This window comes from Corapipo altera, unplaced genomic scaffold (genome assembly GCF_003945725.1).
Source record: "Corapipo altera isolate COAL_440 unplaced genomic scaffold, ASM394572v1 0, whole genome shotgun sequence".
NCBI classification, from domain to species: Eukaryota; Metazoa; Chordata; class Aves; order Passeriformes; family Pipridae; genus Corapipo; species Corapipo altera.
Window position 1 is genome coordinate 56,400,659 of NW_020884872.1, and position 21,801 is coordinate 56,422,459.

At 37.8% G+C, this 21,801-nt stretch overlaps 1 protein-coding gene and 1 long non-coding RNA gene across 11 annotated transcripts in view; one reads left to right on the forward strand and one right to left on the reverse strand.

Moving 5' to 3' along the window:
• Window positions 1-8,093, forward strand: part of LOC113949795 — a 36,719-nt gene extending 28,626 nt beyond the window's left edge. Inside the window, exons 3-4 of one of the 2 annotated variants that reach the window (XR_003528575.1) lie at window positions 2,326-2,378; window positions 5,771-8,093. This is a non-coding gene — a long non-coding RNA (uncharacterized LOC113949795). Of the gene's footprint in view, window positions 1-2,325; window positions 2,379-2,797; window positions 2,941-5,770 lie in introns of those variants that run through there. The other variant, XR_003528572.1, reaches the window with a different exon arrangement.
• The window catches only part of FNDC3A (fibronectin type III domain containing 3A), a 117,542-nt gene that overhangs the window by 3,682 nt on the left and 92,059 nt on the right, over window positions 1-21,801 (reverse strand). For all 9 annotated transcript variants that reach the window (XM_027648729.1, XM_027648788.1, XM_027648781.1 and 6 more), the window contains 13 exons: window positions 20,797-20,971; window positions 20,084-20,170; window positions 14,924-15,062; window positions 13,182-13,250; window positions 11,748-11,866; window positions 9,541-9,646; window positions 9,274-9,449; window positions 8,081-8,194; window positions 5,180-5,329; window positions 4,812-5,095; window positions 2,947-3,156; window positions 1,426-1,592; window positions 704-831 (listed from right to left, as the gene is read on the reverse strand). In XM_027648729.1, coding sequence (XP_027504530.1) covers window positions 704-831; window positions 1,426-1,592; window positions 2,947-3,156; window positions 4,812-5,095; window positions 5,180-5,329; window positions 8,081-8,194; window positions 9,274-9,449; window positions 9,541-9,646; window positions 11,748-11,866; window positions 13,182-13,250; window positions 14,924-15,062; window positions 20,084-20,170; window positions 20,797-20,971 — 1,924 coding nt within the window. The remainder of the gene's footprint in view (window positions 1-703; window positions 832-1,425; window positions 1,593-2,946; window positions 3,157-4,811; window positions 5,096-5,179; window positions 5,330-8,080; window positions 8,195-9,273; window positions 9,450-9,540; window positions 9,647-11,747; window positions 11,867-13,181; window positions 13,251-14,923; window positions 15,063-20,083; window positions 20,171-20,796; window positions 20,972-21,801) is intronic.

The window sequence follows — 21,801 nt, forward strand, 5'->3', positions numbered from 1 at the left end:
ATATAGCTCATACAGCAGATTACTAACTTCTTTTGACTCTAGCATGGAAGAAGCCGTGACATGAACAATCTGGACAATGCATCAAGGAGAAGAAGGAGAGGAGACTGAAATTTTGGCAGGGAAATGGTAGGAAAAAGCTCAACCTTTGTAGTTACAGCATGCCTTGCTGCTGAAATGGTCCTATGGTGAAAACCTAACCACTGAATTACATTAAAAAATTCCTACAACTGAATGTCTGTATTGCCTAAGTAGGGGACTTTCCTCTGCAGTTCTCTGCAAAAAAGTATGACTTGAACAAAATTAACACTTTTATAATATTGTTTACTGCCTTCAAACAGGTCTTAGTGAAAAGAGAACCCTTTGCTCCTTTTCTCCTCAGTCTCAATTGTGTACCATTGGGTGAAAGGTTTCTTTTTGTCAGTTGTTCCCATTAATGGATGACTTCCTCACCACTTGAGATGTCAAGTTGTAAACATCAGTGTAACCCAGAGAGGCTGCAACTTACTGCAGAATTTGTATTACTTAAATCTCCTTTCCATGTCATGATGGCTTTAAGAGATACTACCTTATATTATTTAGTAACAGAAATTTAGCATGGTGACTAAAAATGTACTGGAACACAATCTTTAGTAAACTAATTTTACTGAACTTGTTATCACAAATAGTAATTGAAGAAAAATACAATAACTTAAACACATCATACCTGTTTGAATTCCGAGTCTTTTCCCACCATGACCTGAAGACAGTAGATAACTGGATCACCCTTCATGGGCTGCAGAACCTCCCATGTGATTTCACAAGTGTGATCATTTATTCTCTCTATCCTTGGTGCTGAAGGAAGTAAGCACAAAGGTGACAGCTAGCTCTGCTTTCATCATTGTGTAATGTTATATTCTAGTGACCCATAAAATTCTATATTCTACCTGCTATTTTGTCTCAGAGAAACACAAGATTCAGAGTCAAATCTATTCTTCCTCCAGAGTTTTCTGGAGCAACAACTAACAATTCACATAGGTCTCTACTGCTAGTTCAGTTATCATTCAAGAGAAAGCAAGGGAAATTTGGTGACCATAAGTGTGCATCATGTAAAAAAAAAAAAAAAAAGAAAGCTGCAACGCTTAAAATTATTCTAAACATGCAAGGAAGCATTTTCACCTCAACTTGCTGTAACAGCCTAGTCTCTCTCTCGTAGTAAGCAAGGGATTCTAAGTACAAACCTTCTTATGTCAAAGAATGCATAAACCCTGAGTCTTTAATTTTTGGAGTGAATATTTTAGGCAATTACATGAAAGGAGCATTCACCCACTATCCCTACCTGTGCTCAGAAAAGGGCTTAGCATTCTCAGTACCCCAAATACAACATAATACCAAAATCAACTAGCTATCCTCCCAGCCCCCCAAATGAAAAAAAAGAAGAACCTTTACCTTTCAAGGCAGCTGGAACGGATTTGGGAGTAGTGAAAACATATTGTTGAGAAAGGGGACCTTCACCAGCTTCATTACATGCCTGAATACAAAATTTGTATGATGTAGACTCACTGAGCCTTTGAACTTTATATGTATGACATGGTCCTCTGTATAAGGATACAAACCTGAAAATGGAATGAGTAGCTTATTTTGAACATAGAAAAGGACTTCTGAAGTAGCTACTGTATTATATTGAAATCTGTTCCCATAATTTCCCAGAATCTAATGAAAAGCCCAGAAATGTTTATTTCAGAGTTAAATAGGGTTCTGGCTACTATAAAACAATAAGCTCATTTTCCAGGGCCAAGCTTTTATTTTTCCTGTCTTTGAAATAAAAATCTCGTGCATGAAGAATACTACAGATTCTCTCTTACCAAAAAGGGTCCATTTTAAGAAACTGTTCTGCACTTGAAACAATGGCAAAGGACAGCAGTTGTGTCTCACCAATGAGCTGCATATATTGTTTTTTTCTTGGTCATCTACTCCTCCAACATCTTTAGCTTTTTAAAATTAGGTAACTAGATTTTAGCTTTTTGCTCCTTTTTAACTCTCCCACCTAAAAATTCCAATACCTGAAAAAAGTGCCATGGATCCAACTGCTCTTGTACATCATTGCTGGAGCTGGGCCCACCCAGACTTGCACAGGAGGCCAGAGTCACACTTGTACCACACACCAAGTCCCTTTCTGAGAGTTCTGTACACTGGCCATTCTCCTGTTGTAATTCTTGCACAAACTGATCTTGGCAGCTCCTGTTTTATTTTCAGTTTTGGTATCCCCAGGACACAGCACAAATTTATCTCTTCCTGCAGGGGTTGTCATCTCTTTAGACTTTTTCTTTTCTTTTAAATTTAAAACAGATGGTGCCTGCACATGACCTAGTCTTTAGTAATGGCAATGAATTTCTTTCCAGGTAAGAGTCTATTTTTTTCTTACAGCACAGCAATTTCACCTAGTAGATCTATTTTGTTTCACTGTCAAGCTAAAGCTACTCAAGAGACTCAAACGTGGTACACAGTGTAGCAGTACTTTACCATTTAAGCAAGGGTACTTGCTGTACCATCTCATTTAACATGAGACAAGGGATCCCTTAAATAATAATCTGTACTATTTTCCACTAAAATAATTGCATACAAGGCAGCAGAGACTAAAGATTTCACCCCTTCCAATATTAAGTATATAAAATCCACAACACTGATTGGACTTGCTACTTTGACAAAGTATTTAACCAAAGGTGAGAGAGAAAGTGTGCTGGTACGAAACATTGCATTGAAATCTTCATGGGTAACTGTAAATAAAAAACAATGAAGTTTTTAATATTGTCCTTCCCAGTACAGAGCCCTTCTTGCCTTGCCAGATGAGACGACCTCCTATGTCTGTTGGAAATTCAGCAAAGCATATGGAATTCTGCCCTTTGCTGCCATCTCCCAAGCATCAGACCACAGCGATACAGGGCAGATTAAAGCGATGCCAAAACCAACCTTCCGTTCTTATCCTCCATTTGAAGGTGGTACTGAATGGAGTCAGTTAATACTTTTGTAGTTCCCTCTCCCCACTTCAGCTTGAGAGTCTGAGAACTGTATGCAGCACATTCCAGGCGAGGTGGATCCGGTGGGAGAGGCTTTGTTTTCAGCTTTATGGTGTGGCTGAAAGGACCTGCTCCAAGACTGTTTAGGGCTTGAATTCGTACTCTAATATTTGGAAAAAGAGAGAATAAATTAATTGGAAATTAGATTCTAAAAAAAAACCTGGTCATTTCCATAATTCACAATAAAGAGAGAATATGCTTTGATAGACTGTCATGAATATGCAGAGCATCACTTTCCTTACCACATTTTAAGGAGTTGGATTGATTAAAAATATTCAGATAAATTCATGTTACTGAAAAAAATGCAAAAGCTCTATCAGCTACTTCAAGAGTGGTCCATCTTCCTGACCCTGCAGTCCTTCTACCAAAGTTTCTGATATCACATTGGAGAGATGAGGGAAGGTAAAAAACCCATCCCCAAAGAGGGGAAATCATATCTTTGAGTGTTACATCAGGTAAGTTCAAGGATGACTAACAGAAATTTTTGTGGACTTTCTGGAACAGATCCTATTCATGTGAAAATAAAGTGATAATGCCCAGCCAGCTGTCTTGCTGTTTCCACCATTAACACATCTCTGGGCACCTGCAAACAAGCCATTTTGGATCTACCTGGAAAGTGAGAGGGCAAAACCAAATGAAGTCAAAGGACACATAGCTGGGGGGTTTGTAAAACTTGATATTCAGGGATAAGTTTTTTTTTTGTTTGGTTTTTTTTTTTGTTTTTTTAATACACCATGGAAAACAATGCTGGCATTTGGTTTACAAGTAAAAATTAAAAGACTTATACAACAGAAAACTTATACAACAGAAAACATATTTCACAGGTACCCATAGAGAACAAAGTGTGTCTAATTTCATTTTGCAGACTAACATTTGCTTGTCCAAAATAGTGTCTAGGTAACTGAAAAAAAATAATCACAATAATTAAATTCCGAAACAATCAACCACACAGCTGCAAAATGTGGAAACGCAAATGTGTGTGCAGGCTCAAGAATAAATATTTCTCCTTTGCTACAGTAATATTTAACATTATGCTAATTTATTACAGCCCAGAACTAAGATTAATATATGTAATTTTTCATTTGCACAGAGTTGACAGTGTATTCTAAAAAAACCCCACACTTCTGTGGGTAGAAGTACAGAAGTACTACAATAGAAGCTTCTCTTTTTTCAGTCTATTGATGCAGAGAGCAACAGTTCTTCAGATTGCCAGCATTATTGTTAAATAATTATAAGACACACAGAAACATTGTGGTCTTATGTAAAGCATTAAAAAAGTAATTAAGGATTCAGAAAACTGCACAGCCAGATGATATCCTAACTACACTGAAATCAGAGTGGGCTTAAATTCTGACCTCTGTGGGACCAATCAGACTGGACAAGGTCTTTCCTTGGATTGATTTTATCTTGTCAAACACCCTAGAGGCCATCTATGAAGCAACTGGTCCAAAAAACAGTTATCAATCTGAATACCTTATGTGAATTCAGTTAACCTCACACGTTAGCCAGACAGATACAACACTACTACAATAAACAAACTAAAATAAATCATTCTTGAAAGAAAATAAAAGTAGCACAGTTCATCTATTTATGATGATCACCATTACAAAGCTTCGTTTTGCTCCATGGCTATGCAGTACTAATGGTTGTCTCAGAGTAATAATGCAGGCAATAAAAAAGTAAAAGGAAAACAAACAAACAATGCATCTGCTCTTATGGAAGAAACAGTAGGCTGTCAAGTAGCTGTGCATGGCATACCTGTAGGTAGTATCTGGCTGTAAGCCATCTATAAAATAGGTCAGATCCTTCCCAACAGTAATTGGCTGCTTATCTCCAAAGTCTATGCTGTAGCCAAGGATTTCAGATCCATGGTCACAAGGTTCTTCCCAACTTATAGCAAGGCATGTGGAAGGAGAATAGTGTGGACTTTCAACTTCATCTTCACTTAGTCCACGAAGACAGGTCACAACTGCAGGTACAGAGGCTGGAGTCATACATGCCACTACTTCACTGAAAGGGCCTGCACCTGCAACATTCACTGCCTGTAAATCCAAAGTAGACCATGTTTTAATGGCAGGGTCAATTCCTCTTTTCTGATTTAACTAACAATAATTTTACATCTTTACCTGAACCCTACAATAGTATATAGTGGCAGGCAAAAGGCCTTTCACTTCACAGTTGAGCCCAGGCCCACAATAGGAGATCTGCATGCATCCTTCCACGCCACCCCACTCCAGTCGATACTCCGTGACATCAGCTCCATTACTTACTGGAACCTTTAAAATGGATATAAATAGTTAGAAGTTTAAATTAAAATAAAAATTTAAATTTAAATTTAAAAAAAACCCCAAAACCTCCAAAAGTCAACCAAACTCACCACATCTGTTTTTTTTCAGAGGAATGTTACACTCCCATTTCTTTGCTGATTTTTGAATCAGTACAATACAAATAAATCAGAATACAATACTGGCCTTGGATCACCTATACTTCAAAACCGCTATTTATTGTTGCAGAGACTACTCTTTACAAAGTAATTGTGTTTTCAGTTGCTTAAATACAGATACCATTTAGCATATGGCATTTGGCTTTGGAGCCTCAATAGTCAATGGTAAGAGATGGTCCTCCTGAGAGGGTATGAGAGTTTGCCCTGGCTGGGTCTCTAGTGCAGGGATCACAATATGCAAATGCACACTGGTGACCGTGTCTTTATCTTACAGATTAAAGGACTCCTCCTTTGGAGCACATCATGGCTCTTATGCATGGAAACTAGGTTGTGAGCACAGTGGGAAGCAGAAAACTGTGCACTCCATCTTCTCCTAAGATAGAGTTGTGAAGCAAATGGGAGAGATGTAAGTAACAAGACAGAGCTGGACTGAAATGCCTGCTCAAGTAGCCTGTTTTTCCTCACTACCTGCCCTAGGAATCCAAATTTAGCCTCCCAATTTTGGGAGTTGTATGATTTTAATACCCCTTAGAAATAACAATTTGAAGTACAGCTAAAATCATGTGTTCCAGTGCCAGACTAAGACATGACACTACAGAAAGGTATCAGCAGTCAATGAAGTAATAAAGAAAAAGTCAACCAAAAAGCAAACCAATTTCTTAGATTGTGAAGAAAACAGAAGAAAAATGCTGACATGCTTTTGTAGTAAATATTCCAAGACAGCAATCACACCAGGGTGCAGATAATTGCTCCAAAACATGTTTTTCCTTTAACTTCTTTTGAAATAGAAGTATTAGCTACTTTCAGCATTAGGTCATAATGAAGTTAAGCGACTGAAAACAAACAGCATTTCAAAGAAAAACATTTGATGTTCTTGATTTGTGACTAAAAAGGACCCCCTTCCCTTCTCTCCTTTACAATGAGATGTGTTTGGTGAGAGGACTAATGCAGCTGTGGATGGCTCTCCCACAGTCAGGGAAGATGCAATACTTTCTCAGTGTTACTGCTGTTGCTGCTGTAGATGCAATGGAGTTCACCTTAACAAAAGTAAGGGAATCCAAGCCAACAAGTGCAGGGATGACAAAAAATTGGGGGAGGCATTTGATAGGCTGAGGGGTATGGCTACCAGAGTAATTTCCACAATTGGAATCTGATACAAATTTCAAGAAGTTCCATGAAAACAGTGGCAAGCGCAAAGTCCTGAAGCTGGGGTAAAAGAGTACAGATTGAGGAGCAACCTTACCAAAAAAGAAGGTGTGTATTTGATAAAGACGAACTACATACTGGCTGTATTAGCACATGAGAAGCAAGAAGACTAAAAGGGGTAATGATGCTCCCCTACTCAACACTTGTGAGGCTTCATCTCCAGAACCATGTCCTGTCTTGAGTTCCCCAAAAGGAGATGGACATTGATGGAAGGGACTAAAAGTCCAGTGAAGGGCCACGAAGGGGGAGTGCAACACACAACAAAAAAGTTGTGTGTTGCTTATTTGATAGCAAGATGATAAGGCTGAGGGGAGATCCTACTGCTGCCTTTAAATTACTTATCGGGAGGGTACAGAGATGATGACAAATTTTTCTTGAAGGTGGCACAGTGACAAGAAAAGAGTTGTGACTTGCATTAAAGGGCATTAAAGACATAAACAAAATCCTACAGCACAAGAGTTTACCCAGACAGCTCTACCAGGCTGCAACATCTTCATCCTTGGAGATAAATAAAACTTCACTGGGCAAGGCCCTGAGAAACTTGACCTAAATCTGAAGTTACCTCCAATTTGAACAGGAGGTTGAACTAAATAACATCTGGAGGTCTACTTGTACTTTAATTACTGTGTGATTCTATAAAGTAGACATTTAACATCACTCAAATTAATCCTACCTGAATGTTGTAAGAGGTGTTTTTCAAAAGGCTTTGCCTTGTAGATATTTAAGGAGTGCTCCTCTGACATACGCAGTAGGAAGCATGAACACTACCTTCCATGTAAAATAGTTTAATCTTTTTTTTTCTGTACAATTCTGTAACTCAGATATTTCACTCCATCTCAAGCTGCTGAAAAGTTGTGTTTAAACAATATTCCCAGATAGAATCTTTCTTTTTACAAGCTTAATTTTTATCTATTGCATTTTTTTAATCAGACATCTAAATACTATGGGTTTATAGGAAGTCTGTGAGGCTTTTGCTACATTATTACTGATGTAATTATATAAAATTAAATCAGGTTATAAAACCAACAAATGCACAATCATCTATTGTATTACGTGGATAGATTCTCTCTGAGGAAATATAACTACATTAAAGAAAAATTTTAAGAAGAGACTGCATCACTCAGAAATGCAGAGCAGCAGTTGTGGCAAAACTCTTAAACAAAAGAACACAATAAGATCTCAAGTACCTGCAGGCTACCAACTTACAGCTGCCGTGGAATGGTATGATGAATGACTAAAGTTTTACCTATCAAGTGTTGGATAATAAGGTAATCCCGTGCTTACAAACAGGATTACAATACAGTATTAAGCTTTTAAAGCTGAGCTCAAAAATGTAGAAGGCAATCCTGATAGAATAGATGTAACATGGCATTCTTACCTCCCACGACACCTGAGCACATGCAGCAGACCTGCATGCCACTTGAGGGGGCTTGCACTGATCTGGTGGTCCAGGTGCTGTAGTTATTTCACATTTTTCTGAGTAAGGTCCAAACTATTAAGAAGACAGTTGATACAAGTACATTGTAAAAACAAAATTACTACTTTTTAAATAACAGTTTACCATAGTAGGGACGTATAACAACAGCCTGAAACTTGGTATTACGTGTTTATAAAATATATTTCTGTGGATTCAGGATTTATTTCAGTATGCGACTATTCTCCAGAAAAGCTGCAAGATTCTTCTTCACTACAGCAAATGCAATGTGAATAACTTTGGCACTTCAAACTCTTGGGCAAAACAGGGAAGTGCTATCCAAAGCCTTATTTTGAAGTTACATGATGGCTGCACTAGGATATTAAACAACTTGTAACTGCCTTTTTATATCTATCTAAAAGAAATAAAAGATTCAAAAACTATAGACCATTCTTGTGGGGGGAAGGATAAAAGTCAGGACAATGCTTTAAAGCTTTAAGCTCCAGACCTCTCCACAAACAGTATCAACTTGTCCTGATAGTTTTTTATGAAGAGAACATTATTGATCAATGTAAGCAGCCCTGCCTCTCTGCCTTTAAATTGGGACTTTGGGTACATAATTAAATAAAGCTTGTTCTATAGCAACTATTGATTTAAACACATTTAGTATTCCAAAGAGGGAGAACAGTCTTGTATCTGACAGAACATGTACTCAGAAGCTAAACTAAATATAAAAATTGAGAGAGTCAGGAAACACTATTGTGTTCTAGAATACCAACAGCTGTAAAAATGAAGGTCAATCAATTTACAAAGCTGTATATAGAAAATAATTTGTTACCTGATTTCACATGAGAACACTATAAAGTTATAACAGTGCTTTAATAAAGTACTTAGCATTTCCTAATAATTTCCCAGTGCTGTTATTCAGATAAGAGACATAATTATCTATTTTCTCTTCCCTTCATCTAAAAATCCCCTTCATTATAAACTGATGTGTAACTGTCTGTTCCCACACAACAATAAGCTATGTGACTCAAATAACTCTACATTAGGAAATCTGATTTTAAAATTACTGTTAAATGCTTCTTTTGAAAGGAAAGATCCTTAATAGTGATTGCAGTCCCTGGAACTAATTTCATTTCAGACTGCCTCCTTACCCCAGCCTTGTTAGCTGCTCGCAGTCTGAAGTTGTATATCCTCCCTGGAAGAAGGTTGCCGACTGTGCATTCAACATCAGAGCCTTGGTAAACCTCTCTGTGTTCATCAGTTTCTGTCTGAAACATTTCCAGACCATAACAGGTAATAGGTGAACCACCGTCTACCTGGGGTGGTCCTAAAAATAAGGAAAAAAGAAAAACTTATTTAATTTTAACACTTTATACATTTGGATCCCTTACAATCACGAACAGTTGTAATAGAATTACCCCAGCGCAGCTGAATTTCTCTTGCTCTTGGTCTACCCTGTAGCCTCGGAGGCTGGCATGGACCAGGAACCACTGCTGGTGTCTGGACCAGTAAAGAATCAGATGCCTACAAAGGAAAGACAGATTAATAAAGCCATCTAGGCTAAAACAAGCACTATCAATTATGCCACAAGTAAAGGCAAATACTGACCCAGAAACAGGATCTTCCCTTTTCTGAAGCACATCTTCAAATACGTGAAGATGCTTAAATGATCTGGTGTATTTTTCATAATAGTTAAATAAAACATGCTACACTAATTACGCAATATGCAAAATTAGCTTCTGCTTTTGTGTTTTGGCACACATGCAAGGGGTAGAATTGAAAACAGTGATTAATTATCAGTACAAACCTAGTATAGATGCTTGACTTGTTCAATGTAAACTCATTCTCTTTTCCATAAACTCCAGTTTAATGAGCTCTAAACCCTTACTCTAAGGGTTGCATACTTTCTGTACAAGAACCTCTCAGAAAGCAAAAGTGGGCAGAAAATTCAATCAGAAGAGATTTAAAAAAAATTGAGATGTCACTTTTCTCATTGCTTAGTAATACTTAATGTGCAACAAGCTTCTTCCTCTGATTTGAAATTTGGGCAAAAATGCATAGCATAACAACATACAGCAGATGGCATTGGATATTCTGAATGCAGACAGAAACGGGCAGAGACGATGAGGGGTTACTGGTTGCAGTGTGATACAGAACAAAGCTGGTAAGTCTTTAAGTTTACAAAAGAAATGCATCTCAGAGCCCCTTTTCACAACTGCTTTCTGCCTATGTTCAAGAATGAGTGGATTGGAAGTTCTGTTGGTTTTCAATTCCTTTGAAATGTATTGTTGCACTGAACAACTGATGCTACTTAAAAAACAGAACGTTTCTCAGGAGGCATATGTCCATGACAAGCGGTAGAGGAGTTAATTACATCTTTCTTTACTTTCTTCTGTTGATTTCTGACACCTTCAGAAAGTATCAGGACTTTCTGAAAGTTATTTTCTCTTTGGTTCTTAATGTTTATTCAAGTAATAGAGTTGGGCTGTGGGGAAGTAGGCTGGCAGAGTAAAAGTCGCCAAAGACACAACACATGCACTTGTGGTTTGGTAACAGCCTTCCTCTGCCCCCTGAGCTACGGTGAGCCAGCATTGAAGGAGACCAGATTTATTCTTATGACAAGGTGGCTGTGGCCAAGGTTATCTTTGCAGGAGACTTCTAAGGTGGAGGAAGAACACATACATTTCATATAGTAAGGGGGGAGGGCCGGATAGAAATGGCCAACACTAAGAATGGAAGGCTTTAAGATTTTCAGGAGACTGGCTGGACAGTGAAGTTCTGCTGGAAGACTGTAGAAAGCCAGGGCTGGCTTCTTACACTTGGTGCTGAGAAGGGAGAGGAATACAGCACAACATTTTGGCACTGGCAGCTGAACTTCACCACAGAAGTGACAGTGCAAGTGTGTGTGTATGTAATGTGCATAGTATGGCACAGCAAATTGTTTGGGAATATTTAAACTAGGGCAATGTAAATATTTTAATTGTGCTTGAGATAGCATGGGAAGAGACTACAGGGCACAACCCTGTAAAGCCTAAGTGGAGACTTCGTCCCTTGCTTGCTGGGCTGACTTGGCTACTCAGACTAGGTACTCCACTGACCACAGGGAAAACATTAAATTCACAGAATCACAAAATCTCCTGAGCTGGACGGGATACACAAGGATCATTGAAGGCCAACTCTTGGCCCTGCACAGGACAACCCCAAGATCCACACCATGTGAGAGAGCATTGTCCAAATGCTTCCTGAACTCTGTCATAATTGGTACTGTGACCACTTCCCTGGGCAGCCTGTTCCAGTGCCCTGCTTACACTGCTACATTGGGTTAGGCCTTAATAAATGACATTCTATTAATGTATCACAGAGGAAAAGACATAGTATATTTCTGTAAATACGAAAAATCATGTTAAACCAAATACAGTATCAGAAAAGAATATTCACCTTTATTTCTTTAAGAAATGAGCAGAAATTTGAAATACTGGGCATCAGTACTGGAACTTCTTTGAGGTTCTAATTATGGCTATTTTGTTAGACACTTCTGCACAATATTTGCTTAAATCTATCTACTGGACCAGATTTTCTTAAAGAGAGAGAAATTTTATTTAATAAAAACATTAGCTCCTATTACCGTGCTTTGTCCTCCTTCTCCAACGCAATATACGCGTAACCGATAGGAAGAGCCAGGATTTAGCCGGTCACACACATGTTCCCTAGCAGCTCCGCTGTATATTGTGTCCCATTTGTTTCCTGAAATTAGAAATAAGTGTGCAGTGAACCAAGGTGTAATTTGCCCCACTTCAGTACCAGCCACAGCAGGTATCTGAACTTCACTAAATAAATGTGTGCCTGATGTTTATAGGAAAAGAAATTAAGACTTGCTTTGAGTTTCCTGGAAGATCCAATAATTTCATAAAGAGTTTCCTAGGTAAATCTGTTGAAGTAAAATAGCTTCCTTTGGTATTCACCTTAACTAGAAGAGAATTTATTTTTAATGAAATAATTATTACTGGGCCAGCAAACACATTCAACATCATAACTGAGTAAATGGGAAAGATACAAAAGCACTGTTTTCCATGGAAAAGAAACTTCTAATTATAACATCATTTTGCAGGCTGTAACTACAGTTTACAACTGATAAAGTTTGTTCCTGTATTTCTTAATGGCCCAGCAGCATCTGAAATACTGATTTCATTTGCTATTCTTAAATCAGAAACTCTTTTGCACTCTCTCTCTCTTTTAAGAGATTAAGCAGGGAACCTGGGACTTTTAATTAAGTCTCCAACAACTCAATACATCACAGAATTCAGAAGACTGAGAACAAAAGGTAATACACTACATTTAGCTCACTAAATCTGCACAAAAGGCTTGGATGCATCATTCCAAAAGTGACTTAGTGTGGACACGTGATGGAGTAAGGAAAGGATAGAATAAGTATCAAAAGAACCACAGGTGAGAGCCCTGAGAGTGCTCCCATCACATCTGAGGACAGTGCTTCGTCTCAATCTGACACAGCACTGGAGAAGTATAAACTTTCATTCTCAATGTAACTCTGTTCTTGAACTTAAAAAGGTTACATACGAGGTCTAGATTTTTAAATATGCAAGATGGCTTTATGTCCAGTTCAGAAATACTGTTAATTTCCTTTCTGTATGGAAGGACAGAACAGCAAATAGCAAAAATAGTTATCCCAGCTGCCTCATTGTTCTCCTTTAATAGTGACAAATAGAGCACTAGTTTTTCTTTCATCTGTCATACAAAGCTACATGTCCCTGTCTTCTTGCCCTGAAATGTCTAAAATTTCCCATTGTGTTTCCAAAAGAGAATACACTTAATTAATAAGTTAAACAAGAAGCATCTTTTTTGACACAGAATTTTGTGGCATCTTCTTTCTAAACCAGAGAAAAGGAACTTGTACATAAGCATCAATATGCCTCTATTTTTTTTGATGGCAGTCCCTGGCAATACCTTTTCATGTCATAATACACATTTTGTTCTTCTCACAGGCACACACAGACAGGAAAAAACCCACAGCTGAATGCCAACATATGCTCCTAATACTTACCATTTAAGCCTTCAGACATTTCCACAACGTATGTATTTATTGCTGCTCCTCCACTGTCTTTTGGTGGATCTATAAAAACCAGCAATATTCCAACTAAGCAAGATAAATTAAATGGTTTTGTAGCTTTTGGGAAGGATTTACAAAAGGCAAAAATCAACAGCCAACTGGAGATGGGTGCTTATTTACACAGACAGCATCCTAGGCTCAGGGCAGTGGCAAATCTCTCCAAGTCTCTGCTATGCCAAGCTGACAGCTCACAACCCTACTGTTTACTCTGCAGATGAAGAGTGACAAGTGAATGGCACCTGGGAGATGCCACAGCAAACATTTCAGTCTCAAGTGCTGCAGAAGGCAGCCTGATTATGGATTCAGGGACTCAGACCCTAATGGCCCTGTAATTTGGACTGCAGACAGGAAAAGATTATCATTCTGATTTGTAGATAAGAATATTTCAAAATTATTTAAAGACAGAATTTCAAAACCCTAAATATTTTGGGATCAGAAGTCAGGAGTTCTACACTGAAAATTTATCTCTTAAACTTCTAATACATCACTAGAAATTGAGTGCACTATCCTCCCTGGTACAATATTCATGTACAAGATATGAACCTACAGACCTTTCTTTGACATATAATCCTAATAGTGTTTTTCAAAGATGACTTAAAATAAGTAAAATTAAAATAATGTGGAAAAACAACATTTTGAACAAATATGAAGACAGCATGATACTTCAACACAGAAGGGTACTCCTGACAAAACATCACATTATGTACATGCTGGATGAAATGATGTTGGCTCTTAGGCAAGGGTTACATTTCATATCACACCTGCTAAATAAAATGAGACTTATTATATGGCCCTTAGCACTTGTTTGGTTGGAAGGTATCAAATTAGTCCAAATGAAAGATAAAGTTATCAGATTAATTATCACATAAAAAGAGTATTATTGTTCAACATAATGACTATTAAAGGTTTTTATATATAAATAGACATTTTAGGTAGCTTTTGATTTACAAACCAGGTATTTGTAATAACTTCATACATTGTATCATCCATAAAAGATAAAAGTATCAGATTCTGATGTAGAAAAGCAGTCTGGAAAGATGCAAGACTGGACCTCCTGAGTACTACTTATACTCTACAAGTAACTTTCTTATTATTATATTAAAGAATTAAACACACTATTAAATGAAAATAGGTAAGAAGTGACAATAAATAAACTTTTAAACTGATTTTCTGCTAAAGTACTGCATCACACAGTACTGTTTAACCTTCTCCTATTTTACAGTGTAAGGCCAAAAACCCCTGAGCCTAAGGAAAAGTTTCTCAAGATCCTTACCAAATAAAGCACCTATCCATCAAAATTAAACACTTTGAAAAGATGTGTTGAACTTTGATCTTCTCTTTCAATAAAAACCCAGAATGTCATCCACTTTTTGTGCTGGAGAAACAGAACTTCTTAATGCACCAATTAACACTTTTTTTTTTTAATTATTGCAGTCCCCTGCAATAACAGTCCCTATTACAATTAGTATATCATTTTCCCCACATAATTACTTATAATGCCTTACAATTTTGAATCAGTATTTTTCATAATTCCATGAAAATGGATTGTAATGGCTCAGTTGACTGAAGTGTTACTGAAGTAAAACCTCGCCTTCTATATACAAATATATATAAAATATTTTATATATATAAAATATAGAAGACATACTGTAAACAGAGTTGGACAACATTCTTACCCCAGATTATTTTAAAACTCTGTGCATGAATTTTTCCTTTCACCGTGGGTTTTGAAGGTACTCCAGGTTTGTCTGGACAAGTAAGGTATTCCACTGTTTCACTTGGACTGCTTTTCCCCTCTGAGTTGTATGCAATTACCTGCAAATATATATAAAATACTATAAACACACTGGTATCCTATTCACTGTTTATTGTAGGGACAATTTAATTTAGATGTGTATTTAGACAGATAGATACATATTAAATTATCACAAGAAGTTATTTAGTCTCATAGTTAGACAATTACTACACTGAAAATAAAAATGCATGCAAATTCCTAGGAAAAAACCCCAAACCTTAAAAAAATCTCACACTAGTATAGTACCTTCTTTTACAGAAACACATTCAGAGATAAAAAAGGGTTTATATGGGTAAGTTGTACTAACAACAGCAAGTGGGATATAAACTCTTCAGTCCCAAGGAAAATGATGGCAAAAGTTGTGAAAGTTACTACAGGCATGTGAAGGACAAGAAAGTAATTAGATTTATCAAGGGTAAATCACATTCAACCAACCTGAGTGCCTTGCACAATGAAACAATTTGCTCAGCAGAGGGGGGAGAGTTGTGGACATCATCTACCCTAATTTTAGTTTGATATGATCTCCCAAAGCATCCATGTAGACAAGCTGGTAAAACACAGACAGAACAAATGGACCACAAGATGGGTGTAGAACACCTGACAGAATGCCTGGCTCAAAAGGTGCTGGTTAATGGTTTGAAGGCAAATTAGCAGCTGCTTAAGAGGGGATTTCCTCAGCAGCTGATCCAATGTCAGATTCTATTCAAATCTTTAGAAGTGCTCTGGATGACAGAAGTGAGTGATGCTCCTAGGTTTGCATATGGCACCAAACTAGGAGAAGACAGAGATGGGAGGGAAGAGCCACCGTGCAGACTTTGACAGGCTGAAAGACTGCATCAACAAGAACTGTATGAGCTTTGGACAAAAATAATTTTGCACCTGAGATGGAATAACCCAGCACCAGTACAGTCTGTGGTCTGACTGGCTAGCCAGCTTTTCTTTTTTTCAGCTCTGCTGAGAAGGACCTTGGGTGGGAGTAAGCCAAATGAATCAGCAAGGCATCTTTGCAGTAGCAAACCCAAATTGTTTCAGGGGCTGCATCAGCAAGAATTTAGGCAGAAGAGCAAGGGATGTGATTATGCCTCTTTACTCAGCACTTCTCAAGCCATGCTTGGAATACTGTGTCTGGTTTTGGTCCTTTCAGTTCAAGAGACACTGAGAAACTGGAGAGTTTAGAAGAGAACCAGCATGATGATTAGAGGATTGAAGAATTTGACACAGGAAAAAAAGTAGTTTTATTCTGCCTAAGAAAAAAGAAATTTAATTGAGAAGGATCTAATCACAGCCTTTCAACAGCGAAAGGATAGTTACAGAAGAGATGAAGATATTGCCTTCAAAAAATACTGACAGGACAAGAGTCAGTAGACACAAAATGGGTTAGGGAAAATTCTAGATGGATTTAAGAAAAGAAAGTAATCACCATTAAAACAGACTGCCCAGGGAAATGGGCGAATCTCCATTGCCAGAAATACTGAAATCTCAGCTCAACAGAGCTGAGACAGGCTTGAATTGCCTAACCTAAGGCCCTGTTTTCTCCAAAAATTTAACCCAGATGATTGCCAAAACTCCTTTCCAACCTAGACTTTTCTGTGATTCCAGGAAATGAAATTCCTGCTATTCTTAACTTTTTAGTTTAGTTTAGCAAAAAGCTAAACAACCTAAAAAAAAAAAAAAAAGTTTTTTTGGCTTTTATACTTGTTTTAAAAATGAGAAGAATCAAAATAAGAGCAGTGATGTTAGTACAGACTGAGAAAAGGAAATGTGAGCTAACATGTCTCTCAGACAGTAAGTCTCCTGATACAGTTTACAAGATTAATAATCATCTCCTTGTCTTTGTGCCCTTACAAATGAAGTTAAACAGGCAGTTAGCATTTACCTATTATAATAAGGTTTCAAATGGTTATAAAGCTTCTTTCAAAAGCCTTAAGGAATATTACTACTAATTAAGTCTTTCCCTGTATAATAAAAATTAAAGACCTGATTAACACAACATTTGTTTCTCCTTTATGCCCTGTGAATGAGCGAACAGAGACTTCTGTTTACTGTTTTGCTAATAAGAATAGGGAATAAACATTGATTTTTTTATTTTAATGAGAAACTTAGAACATATAAGTAACTATACATTTACTAGTAATTAGTATGCTTAACATGAAAGATTACTTTCAAAGGAAGACTGTGACCAAGTCCTGCAAAAGCTAGTTTCAAGGTAATTAGCTATTCATGTGTGGCCATAATAGTGCTAGGAACATACTGTGTATTTTAAATTATTTAAATATTAAGTTAGGTAAAACCCCCAACAATATCATGTTCAAAAGTGCAAAATATCATCTGAAAAGGAGTACTTGTGTGCTTTAGTGTTAACTCAAACCAAACCAACCAACCCTTAAACTGTTACCCTTCGTATTGCAAAGAGAAACTATTCTTCAACGGTTCCCAATTCTTCCTCAAGAAATAGTATTTTAGGTGTTATGTATGACAACAGCTTCCAACATTTTTCCTTTGTAGGCAGAGTTGAGGTTATTCTGACTGTGCCTCAAGTTGCCTCAGGGGAAGTTTAAACTGAAGGTCAGGAAAAATTCCTTCACGGGAAGGGTGGTCCAGCACTGGCACAGGCTGCCCAGGGAAGTGACTGAGTCACCATCCCTGGAGGTATTTCAGAGATGTGTAGATTTGGTGCTTAGGCACATGGTTTAGTGTTGGGTTAACAGCTGGACTTGATGATCTTAAAAGGTCTTTTCCAACCTAAATGATTCTGTGATTCATACTGTGGGACGTGTCTTTAGCCTTGTTCCAAGAGCAACTGTTGAAGAGTGACAAAGAACATAGACTAGCCCAGGTTGGAAGGAAGCTGAAAGATTATTTGGTCCAACCCTTCAGGGAAAAGTGAGTCTAGATGAGGTTATCTAGCACCCTGTCCAGTCATATCTTGAGAGCATCCACTGATGGGGACTCCACCACATTCCTGGGGAGGTTGTTCCAGTGATTACTTGACCGCACTGTGAAAAATTTCTTTCTTATAAAGATGAAACCTCTCCTGATGCAACTTGCAACTATTGCCCCTTGTTCAATCCAGGTGGCTCCTTCTGAAGGGAGAACCTCCCTCCTCTTTGCAGCCAACCCTTACGTACTGGCAAACTGTGATGAGGCCCCTCTGAGACTTCTCCAGGCAGAAAATATCTAATTTCTTTAGACTTTCATTATAGGGCAGGTTGTCCAGCCCTATGATAATTTTTGTGTCCTTTGGACCATCTCCAGTCTGTCAGTCTTTTGTGGATTGTGGGAATCAGAACTGGACATAGTTCCCCAGGTGTGATCTAACAAGAGCTGAATACAGTGGGATGATCTTAGCTCTTATCTCTGCTAGTAATGCCCCTGCAGAGTCAGACCAGGATCCAGTTTGCCTGAAGGTCCCTTTCAGCAAGGCTGTTCCTAGCATATACTGGGCTCATTGGTTATTCTGACCCAAGTGCAGAACTTTGCACTTGTCTCTGTTTAATTTCATACTGTTTTTCTACCTCACTCTTCTAGCCTGCCCAGGTCTCTTTGTAAGATGGCTTTTCCTTCTGATGTATTCATCTGACCACTGAGTTTAGTATCACCAGCAAACTTGGTGAGGATGCTTTCAATCCCATTGTCAAGATCAGTTGTGAAAATGAACAGCGTGGGGCCTCATATTGATCCCTAGGAGCTCATACTTCAGACAGGCTGCCAGCCTGAGTAAAAACCACTGATCACCACCCTCTGAGTGGGGCCAGTTTTCTACTCATCTCATGGACTATCTATCCAGTTTGTATCTTGCCACTTTGTCCAGGGAGAAGGCTGTGGGAATCTGTTGAATGCTTTGTTGAAGTTTACGTAAAGAAAATCCACTGATCTCTTTGGGACAACTGAAAGTGTTGCTTTGATGTAGGATGTGATCAGGCTAGTCAGGCACGATTTACTTTTGGTGTACGTTTTTCCCAATCACCTGCTTCATTTGGCTTGTAAGAGGATTCTTCCATTACTTTTGGTCTGTAGGAGGATTCTTCCATTACTTTTCCAGGGACTGAAGTAAGACTAATGGGCTTGTAGTTCCCTGGGTCCTCTTTTGGGCCCTTCTTGTAGATGCCCTCTTCCCATTTGCCCTTTTCCAGTCACCAGGGACATCTGATCAAATAGTGATCTTGCAGCAATGTCAGCCACTTCTCTTAACATCCAGGAGAGGACTGAGCCCTTCCAAGAGACCAAAGCTCAGTCTTGTCACAGCTACCTGGTTCTGTGATCTGGGATCCAGTTATGACAGTAAAGGCAGAGGCAAAGAAGGTATTGAGAACCTCTGCTTTATTTGCATTATTAGTAACTTGCTTCCCAGTCCTGTTTAGCAATGGGCCTTTGTATGCCTTCCCTGTGCTTCTGCTTACTGCTCACATATCTGAAGAACCCTTTTTTGTTGTTCTTGACACCTCAGGCCAATTTCAGTTCTAACTGATCCTCAGCCTTCCCAACTGCAACTCTGCATGTCTTAAAAAGGTTCTTGTAGTCTTTGATGGCTATTTGGTCACCTTCCCATGGCCACATGCTTCTTTTTAGCTTTTAACCACATCCAAGGCCAGACTAACCTAAGCTAACAAGTTCAGCCCTCAAGACTTGTTAGAATGGGCTCACACCATCGTAATATCAATGATTTGCTAACAATTTTTTTTTATGATCTCAACTGTGTTTAGGTATGTTTAGAGTCTATCAAAGAACCTCATAGCCACACTAAGTAATACTACCCATGTATATGAAATACAAAAGCCAAATAAAACCCCGAACTGGTCAAGAACATGGACTTGTGACCTGGAATTTCAAGGTATCTGCAATTGTGCCCTTACAGAGGTTCTCGTTCCTTCTACAGAGACAATTAATGAAGCAGGTGTTCAGACGATAGTTTTAAGAGACTGAAATTGTAAGAAACTGGCATCGAATTCAGTTTTCCTTAGAAAAGGCGCTCTCCAGTTCTGAGTCAATCTCAAGCTACTCTGGTACAAAAAACCCACTCAAACACATGAAAAAATCTTACCCTAAATTTATATTTTGTACTGCGCCTCAAATTCTTCACTGTGTAGGTAAGATCGTCACCATCATATTTTGGCTTGAAACCATATCCCTGCAGAATTAAATAGGATCATTTGAAACATCTTTGCAGACCAGAGGATGTAACATACGTCATACAAATAATTACTGTTTCAAACTGTAATTGTTATGCTTTCTGACAAAGCAACGAGTGCACCTTCATTGTGTAAACACAAATTTTTTTTTTTGAGAGGAGCAAATTCATTATCCATTTTCCAATCAGAAGAGGAGAAAAGAACAGTAAGAGAAACATACACAGGATCATCACAAATTATATCTAACATTTTTAAAGGGTAGAACAGTATTAATTTTAAAACAAAGATAGTTAGGCTGAAATGACATCTAGAGGGACCACACTTCATGATGCAATTAGTTTGATCCAGCTCTTATAAGGCTTAACTTTCACACACAAATTCACTAAGCTAGAAGTAATTTAAATGTCTTTGGAGGAATTAGGCTTAATAACACTAAACACAATAAAAAGAAGAAAGCTATGTGGTTTGGTCACAACAATGGCAAGTCGTTAGCTTAATTTCAGAGAATACAGTTCCTTGCAGAATATTCTATCAAAAGTAATAATTATTACACTTAGTACAATAATGTATCAAACACACACATTTAAGTCTCTTTTCTTATTGAGAATAAGTATTCTAAACTTACTGAGTTCTCATCCTCCATCTCTAATATATATGAGATTCCTTCATCTGATGGTGTTCCTGAGGGTTTTGTCCACTGAAGGGATAACCAAGTAACTCCAGCATTAATCAGCAAAGGACTTGCTGGTGTGGTTGGGGCAGTGCCTGAGGTATGATACAGGACTTCTTCACTAAAATCACTGTTTAAAACAGACAGTATGTAAACTAACTAAACACAATAATTATTTCTAGAAAAACAAAATTCTTACAGTTATGACAGTTACTTGTACATAAGCCCAATGGGAAATTCCAAGCCGGTACATGCAGATGACTTAACTTGCCCATGAGTCTGTCAGTAACAAAGCATCTGAACAAGGGTAACATATTCATAATTGAAAGATTTTCAATGTTTTGCTAACCAAAATGTTTTACTTTTTCATATTAACTCAGTATTCTAAAACAGTAGAGCTCTATCTGCAATAATATACTAATACCACAGAGTCCTTCCTATTCAAAATGAAAACATGAAGGCATGAAAGAGTATATGGGAAGACCTCAAAACAAATTTTGCTTATGTGTTCCAAGATTACTTTGAAGTACTAGTTTCTCTAGTGATTTAGAAAAATAGAGTAATAGTCCCATTCAATGTTAAGCTACTTTAAGAGTTGATAATATGAAAATCTTATTGCAGAACAAATGAAGTAGAGTGCATACCAGTGAATCTTCTAACACAACTGTTAACCTTATCTGATGACAATTAGATACACCTTGTGGTGAAAACACAAACAATTTATATAAAAAGACCTCATGTGAAACAGAGGGATGCAAAAGTCATTAAACAGGTACTGTGCTTGCACAGATGGTCTAACATATCCAGCTATACTAAAAAGAACCCATCTGTTCTCAGGTGGCATTTGCTGCTTCTACGAGAGATCTGAAGAAACATTCACAGGCCTAAAGCTAATCTAGGTTTTTTAACTATATGAAACCAATGTTACAATTAAACTACAAATGTGTAATTTTAATCTGA